At 35.5% G+C, this 18,965-nt stretch overlaps 1 protein-coding gene across 4 annotated transcripts in view; it reads right to left on the reverse strand.

Annotated features, from left to right (window-relative positions):
• Positions 1–1,906: 1,906 nt before the first annotated feature.
• Positions 1,907–18,965, reverse strand: part of LOC144354711 (uncharacterized) — a 34,429-nt gene continuing 17,370 nt past the window's right edge. For all 4 annotated transcript variants that reach the window (XM_085495654.1, XM_085495648.1, XM_085495650.1 and 1 more), the window contains 3 exons: positions 18,502–18,756; positions 8,065–8,145; positions 1,907–3,744 (listed from right to left, as the gene is read on the reverse strand). In XM_085495654.1, the coding sequence (XP_085351780.1) occupies positions 3,590–3,744; positions 8,065–8,145; positions 18,502–18,756 (491 nt within the window). In that variant the 3' untranslated portion in view covers positions 1,907–3,589. The remainder of the gene's footprint in view (positions 3,745–8,064; positions 8,146–18,501; positions 18,757–18,965) is intronic.

An 18,965-nucleotide genomic window follows, 5' to 3' on the forward strand; every position in this document is an offset into this window, starting at 1 on the left:
TATGCTATTCTGCATATTAATAGGGGTCATATGCTATTCTGCATATCAATAGGGGCAATATGCTATTCTGCATATTTATAGGGGTCATAAGCTATTCTGTTGTATGCATATTAATAGGGGCCATATGCTATTCTGCATATTAATAGGGGTCATATGCTATTCTGCATATCAATAGAGGTCATATGCTATTCTGCATATTAATAGGGGTCATATGCTATTCTGCATATTAATAGGGGTCATATGCTATTCTGCATATCAATAAGGGTCATATGCTATTCTGCATATTAATATTATTCTGTTGTATGCATATTAATATGGGTCGTATTCTGTTTTGTTGTATGCATAATAATAGGGGCCATATGTTATTCTGCATATTAATAGGGGCCATATGCTGTTCTGTTGTATGCATATCGATAGGGGACATATGCTATTCTGCATATTAATAGGGGCCATATGCTATTCTGCATATTTATAGGGGTCATAAGCTATTCTGTTGTATGCATATTAATAGGGGCCATATGCTATTCTGCATATCAATAGGGGTCATATGCTATTCTGCATATCAATAGGGGTCATATGCTATTCTGCATATTAATAGGGGCCATATGCTATTCTGCATATTTATAGGGGTCATAAGCTATTCTGTTGTATGCATATTAATAGGGGTCATATGCTATTCTGCATATCAATAGGGGTCATATGCTATTCTGCATATCAATAGGGGTCATATGCTATTCTGCATATTAATAGGGGCCATATGCTGTTCTGTTGTATGCATATCGATAGGGGACATATGCTATTCTGCATATTAATAGGGGCCATATGCTATTCTGTTGTATGCCTATTAATAGGGGCCATATGCTATTCTGCATATTAATAGGGGTCATATGATATTCTGCTGTATGCAGATTAATAGGGGTCATATGCTTTTCTGTTGTATGCAGATTAATAGGTGGCCATATGCTATTCTGCATATTAATAGGGGTCATATGATATTCTGCTGTATGCAGATTAATAGGGTCATATGCTATTCTGTATGCAGATTAATAGGGGTCATATGCTATTCTGCTGTATGCAGATTAATAGGGGGCCATATGCTATTTTGCATATTAATAGGGATCATATGATATTCTGCTGTATGCATTTTAATAGGGGTCATATGCTATTCTGCTGTATGCAGATTAATAGGGGTCATATGCTATTTTGCATGCTATTTAATAACATATCCAGAAAAGGCACTTTTAATCATGGTTGCTATAGGGGATTGATATGATGCGAAGAAACTCCCTTAACAAGTACACACCAAACATAAAGGAATCATATAGTTAAAAAGACAAAGACCCTTTAAGTGATTTGCAAAAATAAACTTCTTCCCCTATTTAATATTGTTTTTTTTCAATTTTGTTAATGGCCAAACAAATTATTTTGGGGCAAACTCATGTGACAATTTTCTTAATTCTCTATATACAGAGTAAAAACCTGGTGGAAAATAGACAACTAATAAAACTAGATACTACTCATAACTTTGAAGAGATTCCAACCTGTGCTTGATTGTCAACAGAGCAAACCACACCTTATATGGGTGTACACCATTTTTCAACAGGTTAGAGTTAGTTTGTATGACAATATAGTAAAATTGTTGCTGAGCAACTTTACCAACTTTCTAATCAGTTTTTACAACATTGTATGCCTTTTTAACACATTAAAGCCAACTTTTTTCGATGACAGCTCCTGCAAATCTTTTAACATCTTGGAGACTATTTTGGGTGTTGACAAATACATACTTCTGACAATAGGTAAAAGGTTTTAGTCACTTCTTTGAACATTCAACCTTATGTTTTGGTTTTACAACAGTAGAGACACCATTCAATTTAAAGTATGTTCCAAGTTAAGTGATGACAATATGTGATTATAGAAACCCATTTAATGCAAGTGTGAGTTTGGTGAAATGAGTTACATATTCAATGAATTAATAACACAAATCAAGTAGCTATGGTTACAATACAACTACCCTGTATACCATAAATAAAAAAGCTTTACAAGAACACATGCAAATTACTTCCATATTAGGAACCCATATATATGATATATAGATATTTAATAAATCTGACAGTACAAGAACGATAGAGTCAAGAGATAATTGTAAAAACAAAAAAATCATAAAAACATTTCATTCCTCATATATATCATACATTGTTTCATACAAGGATAATTCATCAAACTTGCTCTATAGAAAATAATTTAATACATATAACCTAACAAGATAGGAAATGAAAAATTGAGCACTGTGCAGTGAGCACTTATTTTGAAATAATTTTTGTAGAGATATTGCAGCATTTCATCAACTCACTACATATTAATATTATTATCTAGGCACATAATAACTATCATGTAATATTTCTGGTATATTCATTCTGAAAGTAAATTCCAAACTTTCTCCACATACAAAACCCAAAACTGAGCAGGGCAGTTCACTATTCACTGGTGGATACTCTCTTGCTGTATTATCATGTCTGCATACTTTGTGTTTCCCTATAATAACTTATGTTATTACCAACATCTAGAACTTGTTAGCTGTTATGGCGCCCTTCTTTGGCAATTCCACATTAAGCTATGAAAATGCAGAATAAGCTTTTATACTTGCCACGTAAGTGAATACAGTTAGTTAAATTAAAAAAAAAACATATTGGCAGTGTACTATATTCTATGTATAAATGCTCCAGAGGCATAATCTGAATGTCATTAAAAATGTTTTTACTTAAACATTTTAATACAATCCATTTATCACAATAGTAATCTTTCTACCAGAATTGCTTTTATAGATTTTTGCCAAAAAAAGAAATTTTTCAAACCTATTTGAACTTATTGAATCTGTTGTGCGCATGTACAGAGATTCCTGTGTTAGTATTAATCACAAACCATCTGGTAATTTCATGGTTTTGTTGTTTTGTGTAATTGCCAATCACAATAATTTACCCTGCTTTTGTCCAAAACATACAATATTTACTTAAATATACAATAAATAAGATTAAGTTTCATGTTTTTGTCACTCTGTATCAAAGTAGTTTCACAGTTTTAATCCACAATTGTGGTTATAATCATGAATTCAAGCCAGAACTAGTAACAAAAATTACCGGGTATTGTTTTCGTTAAACCTGACATTGGGTGTCAACAAAAGGCAGTTCTCACACTGTCAGCATTGAACCTGACATTGGGTGTCAACAAAAGGCAGTTCTCACACTGTCAGCATTGAACCTGACATTGGGTGTCAACAAAAGGCAGTTCTCACACTGTCAGCATTGAACCTGACATTGGGTGTCAACAAAAGGCAGTTCTCACACTGTCAGCATTGAACCTGACATTGGGTGTCAACAAAAGGCAGTTCTCACACTGTCAGCATTGAACCTGTGTAAGAAATCAGCTAATATCTCATTATGATTCAAGATTGTTGGCCATGTTGGCACTTTGCAAAATTGTTACCCATTTATTTAACGTGTAACACTTCTTGTGATGGTGTGCATTCCAATGCCGCATACATGGAGGCAGCAACTGTTTATTTGAAAGGAACAATACATTTGGTGAGATGTTTTTATGACATATGTATTTCTACTAGTAGAGCTGGCAAATCTATTTCAATGCGAGCCATTTGAAAATTCTTTTGGTGTTTTTGTGCAATGTCTTTCAGTTCCACAACAGTAGCTTGTAGAGTTTCATACAAACATGTCATACCAGTATTACATTTTTCTGAAAAAGAAACAAATAAACAAAGGACTGTATGTAAGTGTACATTTTATTGTATTCTCCTACACCACTATTACATTGGCAGATTTCGTTCAGTGAGTGTATATTAATTACACATGACGCCATTATGTCCATGGCCATCAGCTACGCCAACTCTGATTGGGTGCATAATTTACAGGCTCTTCAATCAGATCACTATATTTTACTGAGGTTGTTTACATCAATTATGCAAAGATGGACATTTTGGGAAACTGTTACGCTTGTGTTTGTTACGACAAGATTTTGTAAAATTTACGATGACTTAAGGTAGCGAGAAGGGAAATTTTCACTTTTTTCTTGATTTTTCAAAAATTGATAAAACGGTTACCCTAGACCTTGATACATCACCCCAGGTTTACAAAAGATCGAAATTGCGAAATAACGTTGCTCAAATTAGTGTTTTAAAACACTAGCAGAAAAGACTACAACTGCCGTTTCGTGGATATTTGCATAATGTTTATCTTTGAAAGGGTTTAAATGATAACATCTTATCTGTATACTCTGTTGTTGACGATTCTGATATAACGGGTGATAAGCTTCCAGTAGCAAACAATGCGTGTTTATCTAACGTCCATTGTCAGCATTATTGTCAGTCGAGATTTCGTCGGGGAAACATGGTCATACAGTACTCATTTCGCCCAACCTTCCGCTTTTACATCGACCGCTTATTGCTTAATTTACGACCACGCGGTCTTGTCCGACCGGAAACCGACCGCATTTTAATCGCGTTTTTTTTTTTCGCTCGCTCGCTCATTGAAAACATTGACCGCTCGCCCAAACACTGAAAACTGGCACATGGGTGGTCGAAATGGTGGTTTTGATAGTAAAGTGTGAACATACAACTAGTATTAACTATTATTAAATTCTGTACGACACTTCAAATCTAGTAGTTGTATGACACTTGTATCGTGAAAGCAACTGAACTGGAACCTCTTGTTACGTGTTTTGGGTGCTTGTTCTAGATGTAATTTTTTTATTTTTATTTTAATGAGACAGTTACGTGAAAAAAGCCTAGGTAACTCCTTTTGACAGAGCACAGAAACGAGGAAATGTTAGTGAATTATTCAAAAAATAACGATACCGAATCCACATCGGTCCACATCTGGTAAAATTTGACATTACATTTTTAAAATTAAGTCACGATCATTGAATGAGCTCGGTCTATACCGTATACGTACCGCAAAAGTGTTCCCACAAAAAATATTTTCGACTAAAAACGACCACATGCCCTGAAAAAATCGAACAGAGCTTGACATGTATGAATAATTTATTGGGCTTAAAAGAAAAACGTGTCAAATTTAGTTATAGCCATAACTATTTGGTGGCCAGTCGATGAACAATTCAAAACTCAGGATTCACACGGAAGTCCTTCAGGGCTGAAAATCATCGACGCTACTCTGGTTTACTTTATTTCACAACTTGCAGAGAAAACTGATTCGCGTGAGCTCTAATGTATCTTAGCCTAGTATGTTCTTTTTGAACTAAGGTCAAATTCCATCAGTTTGTCAAAATATATGTTTTTCACCGAATAATTTTGAAGCCTGTCACAGCACAAACAACTATGTGAATCGACGCCGGAGATTGGATTATACGACGACCCTTCAATTAGCGTCAAATATGCTTTGTTACAACATCATTGATTGGCTGAGAGTCACCTGATCGGAGCACGAACTGGGTCACAGAACCATATTTGTCCGTATTATCAACAGGACTTTGCAAAATAACCACACCCACATTTTCAATCTTTTTTAGCGCGGAAGTTGCCAACAAATGTAAAAAAATCGTGAATTTCATAGATTCGAATAAAATAAAGCAAGCGATTGATAAGGATGATTATTAATATTTTCCCCGATGCTCTTCGAATTTTTATTTTTTTTATTTCAAGGTAAGAAATGGCTAGTTGAAGTTGCATCGTCTTCAATGCGGTTGTTTCACCGCGAACAACTCTAGCTCTGTTTTGGGCATGGTTTAGTTTTGCGATGTAAAATAAAATATATATTAAAATAATAATACTTGATTAATTATTTGGGATTTCAGCCCACAAATTACGGACATGATCTCCATGAATTACGGTCAATGTTTGTCTTCTCTCGGCTGATTGTCACGGTGTTGATCGACGCCCTTCCTAAACTCAGTATGGAGAAACCAATGGGGATCGACATTCCAAACAAACAATCGAAATTATCAACGAAAGACGAGATTTTTCTAGATATTTACAAACATACTGTCATGACAAACATATGTAAAATTAACAAATACACAAAGAGGTGTAATATTAGGTTTTATTTTAGGCTTAGAAATATTTTCTTTCACTCAGCCCATGCATGTAACTGCCATTTAGCTTTACGGTCCTTCAGCATCGGGGGAAAACAACAATAATTATACAAAACACATTGCGAAGACTCAACAATCAGGAAAGAAACCCCAGACAACCATGTCGTACTTGTGTTGAAATACATTTTGTATTTCACGTCAGAATATTATTTAAAATATAATATTCAGTCCACGCCAAAATCGAGGTCAAAGGGTCAGGTTGCGTGCATATAATTATATATAGTTAAAACAAAAAAGTATTTGAACTTTTGTCATCTGTTCAACATCTATAAAAACCAGAAAGACAATTATAAGACAATGTGAACCTCGGAAATTATTTTGTTAGTCCGAATTTTAAATGCGCGCGAGCGAGCAGGTGGGCGGTGATATTTCGGGGTTTGCGCGGTCGAAAAAAAAGCGGAAATTATCCGGTTGAATTCAACAAGCGGTCGCAAAAGCGAAAGAAAAAGGTGATTGGAAAGCGGAAGCGGGCGGGAGGTTGTGCGAAAGGAGTACTGTAACTTTGCACAACTTTCTTTTAAATCGTTTTATTTTCCAAGTCAATATTCTATTTTACTAATACATTTTTTTCTAACGCAATGGCGAAGAAAAGAAAGAAAGCGTTGACAGACGAGGCAAAGAAAAATCTGCCACTCAGTGTCGCACTCTGACACAGCAATTTTTTTTCAAACATCGGCCATTTTGTTTCACCATGAAAACCGTTTTATTAGGATTAGCTTGTTTGTAAACTGTCAGCGTGTACAGTGGGACAGTAATGTTTGTCAGAGGATTATCCCTCGTTGTTCGTTTGCATAACAATGGAAACCCGAACGTTCCTGGAGTACGGACTCAAATGCCAGCAGTTTTCTTCATTTTTCACGCTCGAGCTTGAAATTATTCATTATCTGACACTCTTTATGAGTTCTATGATATCAGTGGTTAATATGTTTGGCCATTTTTAGTGTATATTTATAATAATGCAGCAAATATACAGTGTTTTATTAACCAAAACTGTTTTTCGCGTTTTTCTCGAGTTGAAGTTTTGATCGAGAACGACTCATTGGGACCGCCGCCAAATCAAGTGCGTTCGGACTAGGACATTCAAACTCGCAGTTATCGTTCAAAAGATAATGATGGTGCGAAATATGTCTGGGTTTTTAAAGAAAATGCTTTGTCACAGAATAATAGTCTGTTAAAGGTGCCAAGTATGAAATAATTTGGGGACAAAAAAACAAACCTGCATAGAAATCGGAATAATAGGTCTTTTGATTATCGGAGACGCATTTCAATGGACTTGATTACGGACAATGCATAACTTAAATTTCACCAGGAAATTCCGCAGTGTGCTCTCGCAATCGCGTACTTAGTCATTTTTACAAGGTTCGCCATTTTTGATGTCACGTGATAATTATGTAAACAATGTCTGTCCAGTTTGTGCGAACCTGCACCTCTATACTTAGTCTTTTGATATATATAACCTAAATTACTGTTCTGAACGAGACAACAGACAGAGAATGTTTTATTTAAAAACGTCACAAAACCTTCTCGCTACCTTAAACACCCTGTCTGCATGAACTGCAATGAAATCTTCAATATGACTCCCTATCTCAGTGACCACATGCAGTGAAATCTTCACTATGACTCCCTATCTCAGTGATCACATGCAGTGAAATCTTCACTATGACTCGCTATCTCAGTGACCACATGCAGTGAAAAGTTCACTAGGACTCCCTATCTCAGTGACCATATTTGTATGCAAATTTACCCATTTTCGAACCCAAAATGACCACTGAAGAGCCATTAGGATATCACTATATGGTTATCGCAATGTCATGAAAACAAGTTTGGGTACCAACTCAATTCTCAATTATTCGATGGAATCTCTCGCAAAACATCAAGAATTCAATTTTCAGTTGAAGAAAATTATACCCAACTATAGATCAAAAAAAAAATTATAGATGATGTACTTACCAAGACAGTAAGCTTTTAAAGTGTCCATCACAAGAACATTCAAGTTCAACACTGCTTGAGAATTATTCAAACATGGCAATTCTGCAAAAAAAAAATTGTTGAAACTAGGTCAGCATGTGTTGAAATGTGTGTGGAAATGGTCAGAAGAGTTAGGTACATGGTGAATTAAACATGATCTTGGTGAAATGTGACAAGATCGGCTCTCTGAACACTGGGCGAAAACCACTCAAGATACAGATTCAAACCACAAGGCTATGAAGGGATCATGCGCAGCTTGGTGAGGAGATGACAACTCAACCAACAACAAAAGCAGGTGTATGTGGGTGTGATATCAGAACAAGTCAAGTGAGTTGCATGTGCGTGTGATATCAGCACAAGTCAAGTGAGTTCCATGTGGGTGTGATATCAGCACAAGTCAAGTGAGTTCCATGTGGGTGTGATATCAGCACAAGTCAAGTGAGTTCCATGTGGGTGTGATATCAGCACAAGTCAAGTGAGTTTCATGTGCATGTGATATCAGCACAAGTCAAGTGAGTTCCATGTGCGTGTGATATCAGCACAAGTCAATTGAGTTCCATGTGGGTGTGATATCAGCACAAGTCAAGTGAGTTCCATGTGCGTGTGATATCAGCACAAGTCAAGTGAGTTTCATGTGCATGTGATATCAGCACAAGTCAAGTGAGTTCCATGTGCGTGTGATATCAGCACAAGTCAAGTGAGTTCCATGTGGGTGTGATATCAGCACAAGTCAAGTGAGTTCCATGTGCGTGTGATATCAGCACAAGTCAAGTGAGTTCCATGTGCATGTGATATCAGCACAAGTCAAGTGAGTTCCATGTGCGTGTGATATCAGCACAAGTCAAGTGAGTTCCATGTGCGTGTGATATCAGCACAAGTCAATTGAGTTCCATGTGGGTGTGATATCAGCACAAGTTAAGTGAGTTCCATGTGGGTGTGATATCAGCACAAGTCAAGTGAGTTCCACGTGGGTGTGATATCAGCACAAGTCAAGTGAGTTCCACGTGGGTATGATATCAGCACAAGTCAAGTGAGTTTCATGTGGGTGTGATATCAGCACAAGTCAAGTGAGTTCCATGTGGGTGTGATATCAGCACAAGTCAAGTGAGTTCCATGTGCGTGTGATATCAGCACAAGTCAAGTGAGCTCTATGTGGGTGTGATATCAGCACAAGTCAAGTGAGTTCCATGTGCGTGTGATATCAGCACAAGTCAAGTGAGTTCCATGTGCATGTGATATCAGCACAAGTCAAGTGAGTTCCATGTGCGTGTGATATCAGCACAAGTCAAGTGAGTTCCATGTGCGTGTGATATCAGCACAAGTCAAGTGAGTTCCATGTGCGTGTGATATCAGCACAAGTCAAGTGAGTTCCATGTGGGTGTGATATCAGCACAAGTCAAGTGAGTTCCATGTGGGTGTGATATCAGCACAAGTCAAGTGAGTTCCATGTGCGTGTGATATCAGCACAAGTCAATTGAGTTCCATGTGGGTGTGATATCAGCACAAGTCAATTGAGTTCCATGTGGGTGTGATATCAGCACAAGTCAAGTGAGATCCATGTGGGTGTGATATCAGCACAAGTCAAGTGAGATCCATGTGGGTGTGATATCAGCACAAGTCAAGTGAGTTCCATGTGCGTGTGATATCAGCACAAGTCAAGTGAGTTCCATGTGCGTGTGATATCAGCACAAGTCAAGTGAGTTCCATGTGCATGTGATATCAGCACAAGTCAAGTGAGTTCCATGTGCGTGTGATATCAGCACAAGTCAAGTGAGTTCCATGTGCGTGTGATATCAGCACAAGTCAAGTGAGTTCTATGTGGGTGTGATATCAGCACAAGTCGAGTGAGTTCCATGTGGGTGTGATATCAGCACAAGTCAAGTGAGTTCCATGTGGGTGTGATATCAGCACAAGTCAAGTGAGTTCCATGTGGGTGTGATATCAGCACAAGTCAAGTGAGTTCCACGTGGGTGTGATATCAGCACAAGTCAAGTGAGTTCCACGTGGGTGTGATATCAGAGGTATGTACGACCTAGAAATAGTGCCGTATGCGAGTACCAAGTTGCGAGTCGCAAGTAGCAAAATATGCCATATGCTAGTGGTAAAAACGGCATATGCGAGTGGTAAAATGTATCGTTTGCTAGTAGCAAAAAAGCCCTATGGAAGGGGTAATACAAAGGCTTGTAACGTTTGCTTATAATATAACAACGTACGTTCAATTGTGTTTTATCACAGTAAAATCAAATATTTAGCATGGTTATGAAATGATGTGTACATGGTTGGTTAAGATTGGCATGATGCTGTATCAAAAAAGTTCGTTCAGTCGTTTGCATAGAATCGATGTTTGCTCTTCACGAAATTGCACAGGAAACATGAAAGCACAATAATTTAATAAACGGCCATGACCAGCCAGCACACTCCGCATAACATGTGAAAATTGTTTTTTCTTTTGGTAAAATTAGTATGAACCCGTGGTCAGCGATTAAAGAATCATAGAATTATAATTGTAGTTAGTAACGGGTGCATGTTCACCGAAGGGTCACAGAATTCTTGTGTCACGCGCCGCCGTTTAAATGAAGACAATGGCAGGTTTCAAAAGTAGTCACACCTCGGAGAGGTGTTAAATTTGCCACAACCCAAGTGTTAACTAGCACACAATTCCATAATACATAGTATATAATAAAGAAATAAAGTGCATGTTGAGTGATAAGTCCGCATGTTTACGAGACGTCCCTCACACATGGAATGTATTTACAGGCAACCTGGATCAAATTTGAATTGAAACAAATTGAAACAAAGAAGCGTCTGCCATTGCTTGGTCAGGATAGAGAGACAATTGTCATGGGTAAATGCTAGTAGAAGACCCTCAATGCCCCAAATACTTCGACCTAACCACTTTATATGTACAAGTAGAAAAAGTGTTATGTTTCGTTAAAATAAGCATGGACATGTTAGCATTGAAATAATCATAGAAGTACAGTTATCATCAGTACAAGTAGACTCGCTGAACAGGAACTCACACGCGATCCAATGGAAACAATGGCTGATTTCAAAGCAATTTTGTCTCAGACAAGACATGGACAACAAACTCGCTGTTTTGCTGATTAGGAATAACGTGATGTTATATAATTTCGTGGTATTTCAACAGCTTTGTAATGAAGCACAGGCCCTTAGCTAAATTCTCCTATAAACTGTTGATTCTGTCGACCAATGGGAACGCACGTTTCAACCAGACTACTTGGACCTTGCACATTTGCGAGACGTAACAATAAACGCAGCCAGTGATACATTTCGAAAATAAAAATACAAAATAAACGCAATCAGAGGCGCCGACCACGCGCGTTGGAAATAAATAGAACGCATTCAACGGCGTTGTGACACAGTATCACCAGCCTCTTTTACTCACGCAATATAATTATGCTATTTCCCAACGCACTTATATTTAATACATTGACGAAAAACACCACAAGAAAAATGTCAACTAATAATACGCAATTATCCAGGCAGTACTAGAAATTATTGCTGATACTAATCATGTTTTGTATTGGAAAGTTAGATACTTGAACGTGAAGTCCCGGGCATGTAGTAATAATAATAATAACTTTATTGCCTTCCTGTAAAATGTTTTACATAGGATAAGTACAGCAAAAAAGAGTTTTAAAATAATAAGATATATGTAAGAATTGTACAAAAAACAATACAAAAGGACTTAACTAGGATTTAAATGTTAAATAAATATTTGTGTTGTGTAAATATAATTGGCCAGTTCTATAATTATGCCAGGATCTTTGCTTGAGAGTATATACATGTATGTGAACTGTATATTTTTATTGTTATTATCTTTTCTAAGGTCTATGTTTTAACGAAACATAACACTTTTTCTACTTGTACAAATAAAGTGGTTAGGTCGAAGTATTTGGGGCATTGAGGGTCTTCTACTAGCATTTACCCATGAAAATTGTCTCTCTATCCTGACCAAGCAATGGCAGACGCTTCTTTGTTTCAATTTGTTTCAATTCAAATTTGATCCAGGTTGCGTGTAAATACATTTCATGTGTGAGGGACGTCTCGTAAACATGCGGACTTATCACTCAACATGCACTTTATTTCTTTATTATATACTGTGTATTATGGAATTGTGTGCTAGTTAACACTTTGGTTGTGGCAAATTTAACACCTCTCCGAGGTGTGACTACTTTTGAAACCTGCCATTGTCTTCATTTAAACGGCGGCGCGTGACACAAGAATTCTGTGACCCTTCGGTGAACATGCACCCGTTACTAACTACAATTATAATTTTATGATTCTTTAATCGCTGACCACGGGTTCATACTAATTTTACCGAAAGAAAAAACAATTTTCACATGTTATGCGGAGTGTGCTGGCTGGTCATGGCCGTTTATTAAGTTATTGTGCTTTCACGTTTCCTGTGCAATTTCGTGAAGAGCAAACATCGATTCTATGCAAACGACTGAACGAACTTTTTGATACAGCATCATGCCAATCTTAACCAACCATGTACACATCATTTCATAACCATGCTAAATATTTGATTTTACTGTGATAAAACACAATTGAACGTACGTTGTTATATTATAAGCAAACGTTACAAGCCTTTGTATTACCCCTCGCATAGGGCTTTTTTGCTACTAGCAAACGATACATTTTACCACTCGCATATGCCGTTTTTACCACTAGCATATGGCATATTTTGCTACTTGCGACTCGCAACTTGGTACTCGCATACGGCACTATTTCTAGGTCGTAAATACCTGGATATCAGCACAAGTCAATTGAGTTCCATGTGGGTGTGATATCAGCACAAGTCAAGTGAGTTCCATGTGGGTGTGATATCAGCACAAGTCAAGTGAGTTCCATGTGGGTGTGATATCAGCACAAGTCAATTGAGTTCCATGTGGGTGTGATATCAGCACAAGTCAAGTGAGTTCCATGTGGGTGTGATATCAGCACAAGTCAAGTGAGTTCCATGTGGGTGTGATATCAGCACAAGTCAATTGAGTTCCATGTGGGTGTGATATCAGCACAAGTCAAGTGAGTTCCATGTGGGTGTGATATCAGCACAAGTCAAGTGAGTTCCATGTGGGTGTGATATCAGCACAAGTCAAGTGAGTTCCATGTGGGTCACTCTGTATACATGAAGCGTTAACAAATATTCGGCACATTCAAAAATCCCCTAATGTCAACATAGCCATTATGTACTGTATTAATCTCAATGTTTCTTACAGAATAATATAACACAAATGGTATTAAATTTACCAAATGTCAATAGTACAGCAACATATCTAAGAAAAATTGTATTGGAAAAAATACTAAGAATTTTAGTGGAAAAATTATTGTCAACTTGTGGAGTAAAAAAAATATTTATAATACATAATGAAAAAATAAAATATCCAGTCAGTGGAGATGAAAACATAATAACTACCAACCAAACAATTACCATAATATATTGCCAGAATCCAGTGACTGGTATTTTCTAAAATTTTGGAAACTTTTGCAAAGACTGGCACACCTCAAGTTGAAGGTCATTAAGCAAATTTTGAACTGGATTCTGTACTGTACAGGCAACAAAACAAATCAGGTGTGTGCTTTTGAAAAAAACATCTGTCACAATATGTGTTTGTATCATATAAGTATACACACTATGTTTCTATATCATACCACACCTATGGTCACATTATACGTACACACTAAGTTTCTATATCATATCATGATATTGCCAAATTTAATGAATTGGGAGATGTCCTAATCATGGGTGACATGAATGCTAGAAGTGCTCAACTGTCAGACTTCATTATTAATGATGACAATGACCACTTACCATTACCAGATTATTTTAATATTGATGAACATTATTACAGAAACAATATGGATTCATTTGTCAACAAATATGGTAAAGCTTTGGTTAAACTGTGTTGTACTAGTAACTGTAGGATTTTGAATGGTAGAGTTCCAGGTGACTCCTTGGGAAAATTTACGAGTCACCAATATGGGGGTAGCAGTTTGGTAGATTATGGTATTGTTAGTTCAGAACTTTTTTGTGCTGTTCAATATTTCAAAGTTTGGCCTTTGAATCACTTATCTGATCATTGTCCTATATCTGTGTCTCTGTCTGCATGTGTTAAACATAATATGGTAGATGATCATAGCCTGCTTTCCCCTTTACCCGGCAAATTTATCTGGGATGGCGACAGCCGGGAAAATTATATTAAAGCAATTTCTAGTAAGAATATAGGGGAAAAACTTCAACATTATCAGAGTTCTAATTTTGTAGATGTTGATGAAGCAGTGGCTAACTTCAATTCAATTATTATTAAAGCAGCAAAGAGTTCTCTTAAAGTTATCAATCCCAAAATTAAAAAAAAGTCTAATAAACCAAAACATAAAAAGTGGTTTGACAATGATGTCAGTGAGGTAAGAAGAAACTTAATTAAATATTCACATTTATTAGACAAGTTTCCTAAGGACAATAGTATTAGACAAGAACGATATAAAATTAATAAAAAATACAAGCATCTAATTAAGAATAAAAAAAAGGAATATAAAGCTAATTTATGTAATAGAATCATTATGCTTAAGGAGTCTAATCCTAAGTGTTTCTGGAAGTTACTTGAGGAACTTGGTGATTTAGATAAAAACCCACAAAAGCATGACAACATCAGTGTAGAGTCATGGTTAAATCACTTTAAATGTTTAAATAATAAAGTTAACGTGGAAGATAAAAGCTTCTCACAGACTATTGTAAATGATATTAGTAGTATGGAAAGTTTAGATGATTACAAACACATTATTAATCAAGATTTCACTAATAAGGAAGTATTGCAGCATATTAAACTTTTAAAGTCAGGCAAAGCTTCAGGCACTGATATGATTTCAAATGAAATGTTGAAGCATGGGGCTCCTTTTATTATTAATTCTCTTACTAAAATGTTCACACAAGTTTTAAATTCAGGCATTATGCCATTACATTGGAACAGTAGTCTCATTATTCCTATTTTTAAGTCAGGTAACCCAAAGGACACTAATAACTATAGAGGCATTGCCATTTCTAGTTGTGTATCTAAATTATATACTATGATACTAAATACTAGATTAACTAAGTACTTACAAGAAACTAATCAAATAGTGGATAATCAGTTTGGCTTCAAGAAAAACCATCGTACAACAGATAATATTTATATTCTTAAATCCTTAATTAATAAATATGTCAATTGCAAACTGAAAAAATCAGGGAATTATTTGTTTTCATGTTTTATTGATTTCTCCAAAGCATTTGATTCAGTCTGGCGAGAAGGGCTGTTATATAAACTTCTTTGGTTAGGTGTGGGAGGAAATTTTTATAAGGCTATTAAAGCTATCTATAAAAACACTAAATATAGCATTAAATTGAGTGCAGGGATTACTCCATATTTCAATTCATGCAGAGGGGTAAAACAAGGGTGTAACCTTAGTCCTCAACTATTTAATATTTTTGTTAATGGAATCTGTGATGATGTTAAAAATTTTGACCCTGTTGATTTAAATGGCTTGAAGCTCAATTGTTTGTTATATGCTGATGACTTGCTATTGTTTTCTACAACCCAAGAGGGGTTACAAAAGTGCATTGATGCAGTCCAAAATTACTGTGACAATTGGCATTTAAAAGTAAATATTAACAAAAGCAAAATCATTATTTTTAATAGACTAGGTAAAAACTTAGAAAACAAATTTCAGTTTTATTTGGACGCCACTAAATTACAGTGTGTTAATTATTATAATTACCTTGGCATTGTTTTTCAAACAAATGGTAAGTTTCATAATGCTATGTCTAGGCTACAAGACAAAGCACAGAAAGCACTGTTCAAGATGTACAAAATACTTTGGATCAGTGAGGAATGTTATTCTGTTAGTCTGGCTAAAAAACTATTTAACTCTATTATCAAACCCACAGCTTTATATGGGGCTGATGTGTGGGGAGGGGTTATGCTGAACATCTACAAGGGGTCTGGTAAAAATAAATGTACAGTTGACAATTGCAATTTTGAAACAAAACTTTTCTCAGATAAATTAATTCCAGAAAAACTTCATATTAAATTCTGTAAAAGAGTTCTGGGTGTGCACAGGAAGGCATCTAATGACCCATGTAGAGGTGAATTAGGTCAATATCCACTTATATTGGATATCTGTGTTTCAGTTATGAAATATTATCAAAGACTAGTATGTAAAAAAACAAACAATTCTATCATTGATGCAGCCTATGAAGAATCCAAAACTCTTGTGCATGACCCATGGCTTAACTTTATACAAAAATTACTAGTCATAACAGATCTAACTAATTCAGACCCACATCAGAACAATTTTTGTGATATTTTTAAAGAGAAGCTCAAATGTTTGTACCGTATGAAGTGGAAAAACAATTTGTTGAACAATTGTAAGCTTGACTTTTACAGGTGTGCTAAAGAAAATTTTGAATTTGAACATTATTTGGAAAAAATTAAAAATAAAAATCATAGAATAGCTTATACTAAATTTAGAACTTCTGCACGTTTTCTTCCCATTGAATCCGGTAGACATAAAGGCATTTTGAAGGAAAACAGGCTATGTAATCTCCATGAATGCAATGAAGTAGGGGATGAGAAACATTACATTTTATATTGTAATAATTGTCAAATCAAAGAACAAAGATCTAGATTCCTTGCAGCTTTATACATCTATGCCCCAAAGCTGGAAGATTTTAGCATGGATGAATTATTTCCTATTATTGTTTCAAGTAATGATTTTTTCATTCTTAGCATTTTTGCAAAATTTATTTTCTATATTCTTGATATGTATTAATACTGAAAGTTTTTGTTGTTCTGAATGTTTTGTTTTGTTATTGTTATTTTTGGACTTTACTCAAGTTTTCATTGGTACGTTCCAAATAAAAAATTCTATCTATCTATCTATCATACCACACCTATGGTCACATTATACGTACACACTATGTTTCTATATCATACCACACCTATGGTCACATTATACGTACACACTATGTTTCTATATCATACCACACCTATGATCACATTATACGTACACACTATGTTTCTATATCATACCACACCTATGGTCACATTATACGTACACACTATGTTTCTATATCATACCACACCTATGATCACATTATACGTACACACTATGTTTCTATATCATACCACACCTATGGTCACATTATACGTACACACTATGTTTCTATATCATACCACACCTATGATCACATTATACCTACACACTATGTTTCTATATCATACCACACCTATGGTCACATTATACGTACACACTATGTTTCTATATCATACCACACCTATGGTCACATTATACGTACACACTATGTTTCTATATCATACCACACCTATAATCACATTATACCTACACACTATGTTTCTATATCATACCACACCTATGGTCACATTATACACTACTGCACTTTATACTGTGTAGAAAGTGCAGTCAAAGAGGAAATCATTATTTATTAAAAACACCCATGTCAAATTATTTGAAAAGCCTTTCTTTTTATTTGTTTTTAACATTCATTGTCCAATAAAATCAAGAAGGCACTTACTCAAAGTGAAATAGTTGCAACCTGTACCTTTAAAACATCTTAAGCAAATAAGCATCTATTCATGTGCTATTTTAGTTGTTATTGTTATCACCGCTTTGAACTCCTGCACAACAATGTACAACTCCTCTGTTTTAGGCATTAATACATAAATCATTAATTCATTTAAAATGTCCTGTTTTCCATTTGCTAACCCGCAAACACTTTTAATGTGAATATGACATTTTAATATATTACTTTTGGCAAATAGAAGACAAGAATTGTCACCAATATTGTTTCAACTGAAAGATTTTTATTTGGTAAAATTAGAGTACAATGTAATAGAGTACATGGTTTGAATAAAAATGAAATATTGCATATCATACTCGTTTTTAGAGATCTATTTCCAACAATATTCACAATCGATAATTTAATAACATTGGCAGTTATAAATGCGATGTATGTGCCGTATTTTACTTGTCTGGTTGCTTGGGTTAAATGTACAATATTGTCATGGACTAAATTTTCAATTTATTCAAAAAAATATATATTACAATCCATGGCTCAGCAACAGCCCAATACACCACCCTTGAGTAGATTAGAAATGACAAATTATATCAACAAGGCAAAACACTTTACCAACTCTCATTTCTCTCTGTAATACCAGTGAACACAATAAGTGCATACAATGTAGACATGGTCAACAGCAGTCAGTTTTATGGTGAGCAACATGGAAACATTTTTACTGCCATCAAAAGTTCATATAAAAAGTGCTGTAACCAATGTAGTCATTAGTTACTATCATTGAATAATAGTTAATTAACTAGTGATAGAAATGAAACACTTACCAGGATTTAAAATAATAATCGCAAGAAATAATGCCATTTCTATTCGGTCAAGATGGTATTGCTGAAACGTCTTAGCAAATGCTTTAATTTCACAGATGCCTCCAACCAACACTTTGAGATAAGACACAGTGAGAAATGTATCTTCAAACCTTAAGTATTCAGTGTTATAATTCTGTGCAAAGCGTGCCAATACACAAGGAAAGGTACCCATCTTCATTAGGGCCACCTGGTCATCCTCAACAATCTGACGAAAACCTACAGAATTATGACATAAACAACATTAGAATTCTGCTCTATCCTAACACCCTTGTAGGCAATGGGGTAGAGATATACTTATGGCTACTGCTAAACGATGAATTGTGATTTGCAGTTTACAATAGGTTTTAGTTATAAGCATAACTCTATATATATCATGTTTAATTAAACTCAATTAAATTGCAATTTTAATCAAAAGTAGTAGAAAC

The sequence above is a fragment of the Saccoglossus kowalevskii genome, chromosome 2, assembly GCF_978046115.1.
Source record: "Saccoglossus kowalevskii chromosome 2, keSacKowa6.1, whole genome shotgun sequence".
NCBI classification, from domain to species: domain Eukaryota; kingdom Metazoa; phylum Hemichordata; class Enteropneusta; family Harrimaniidae; genus Saccoglossus; species Saccoglossus kowalevskii.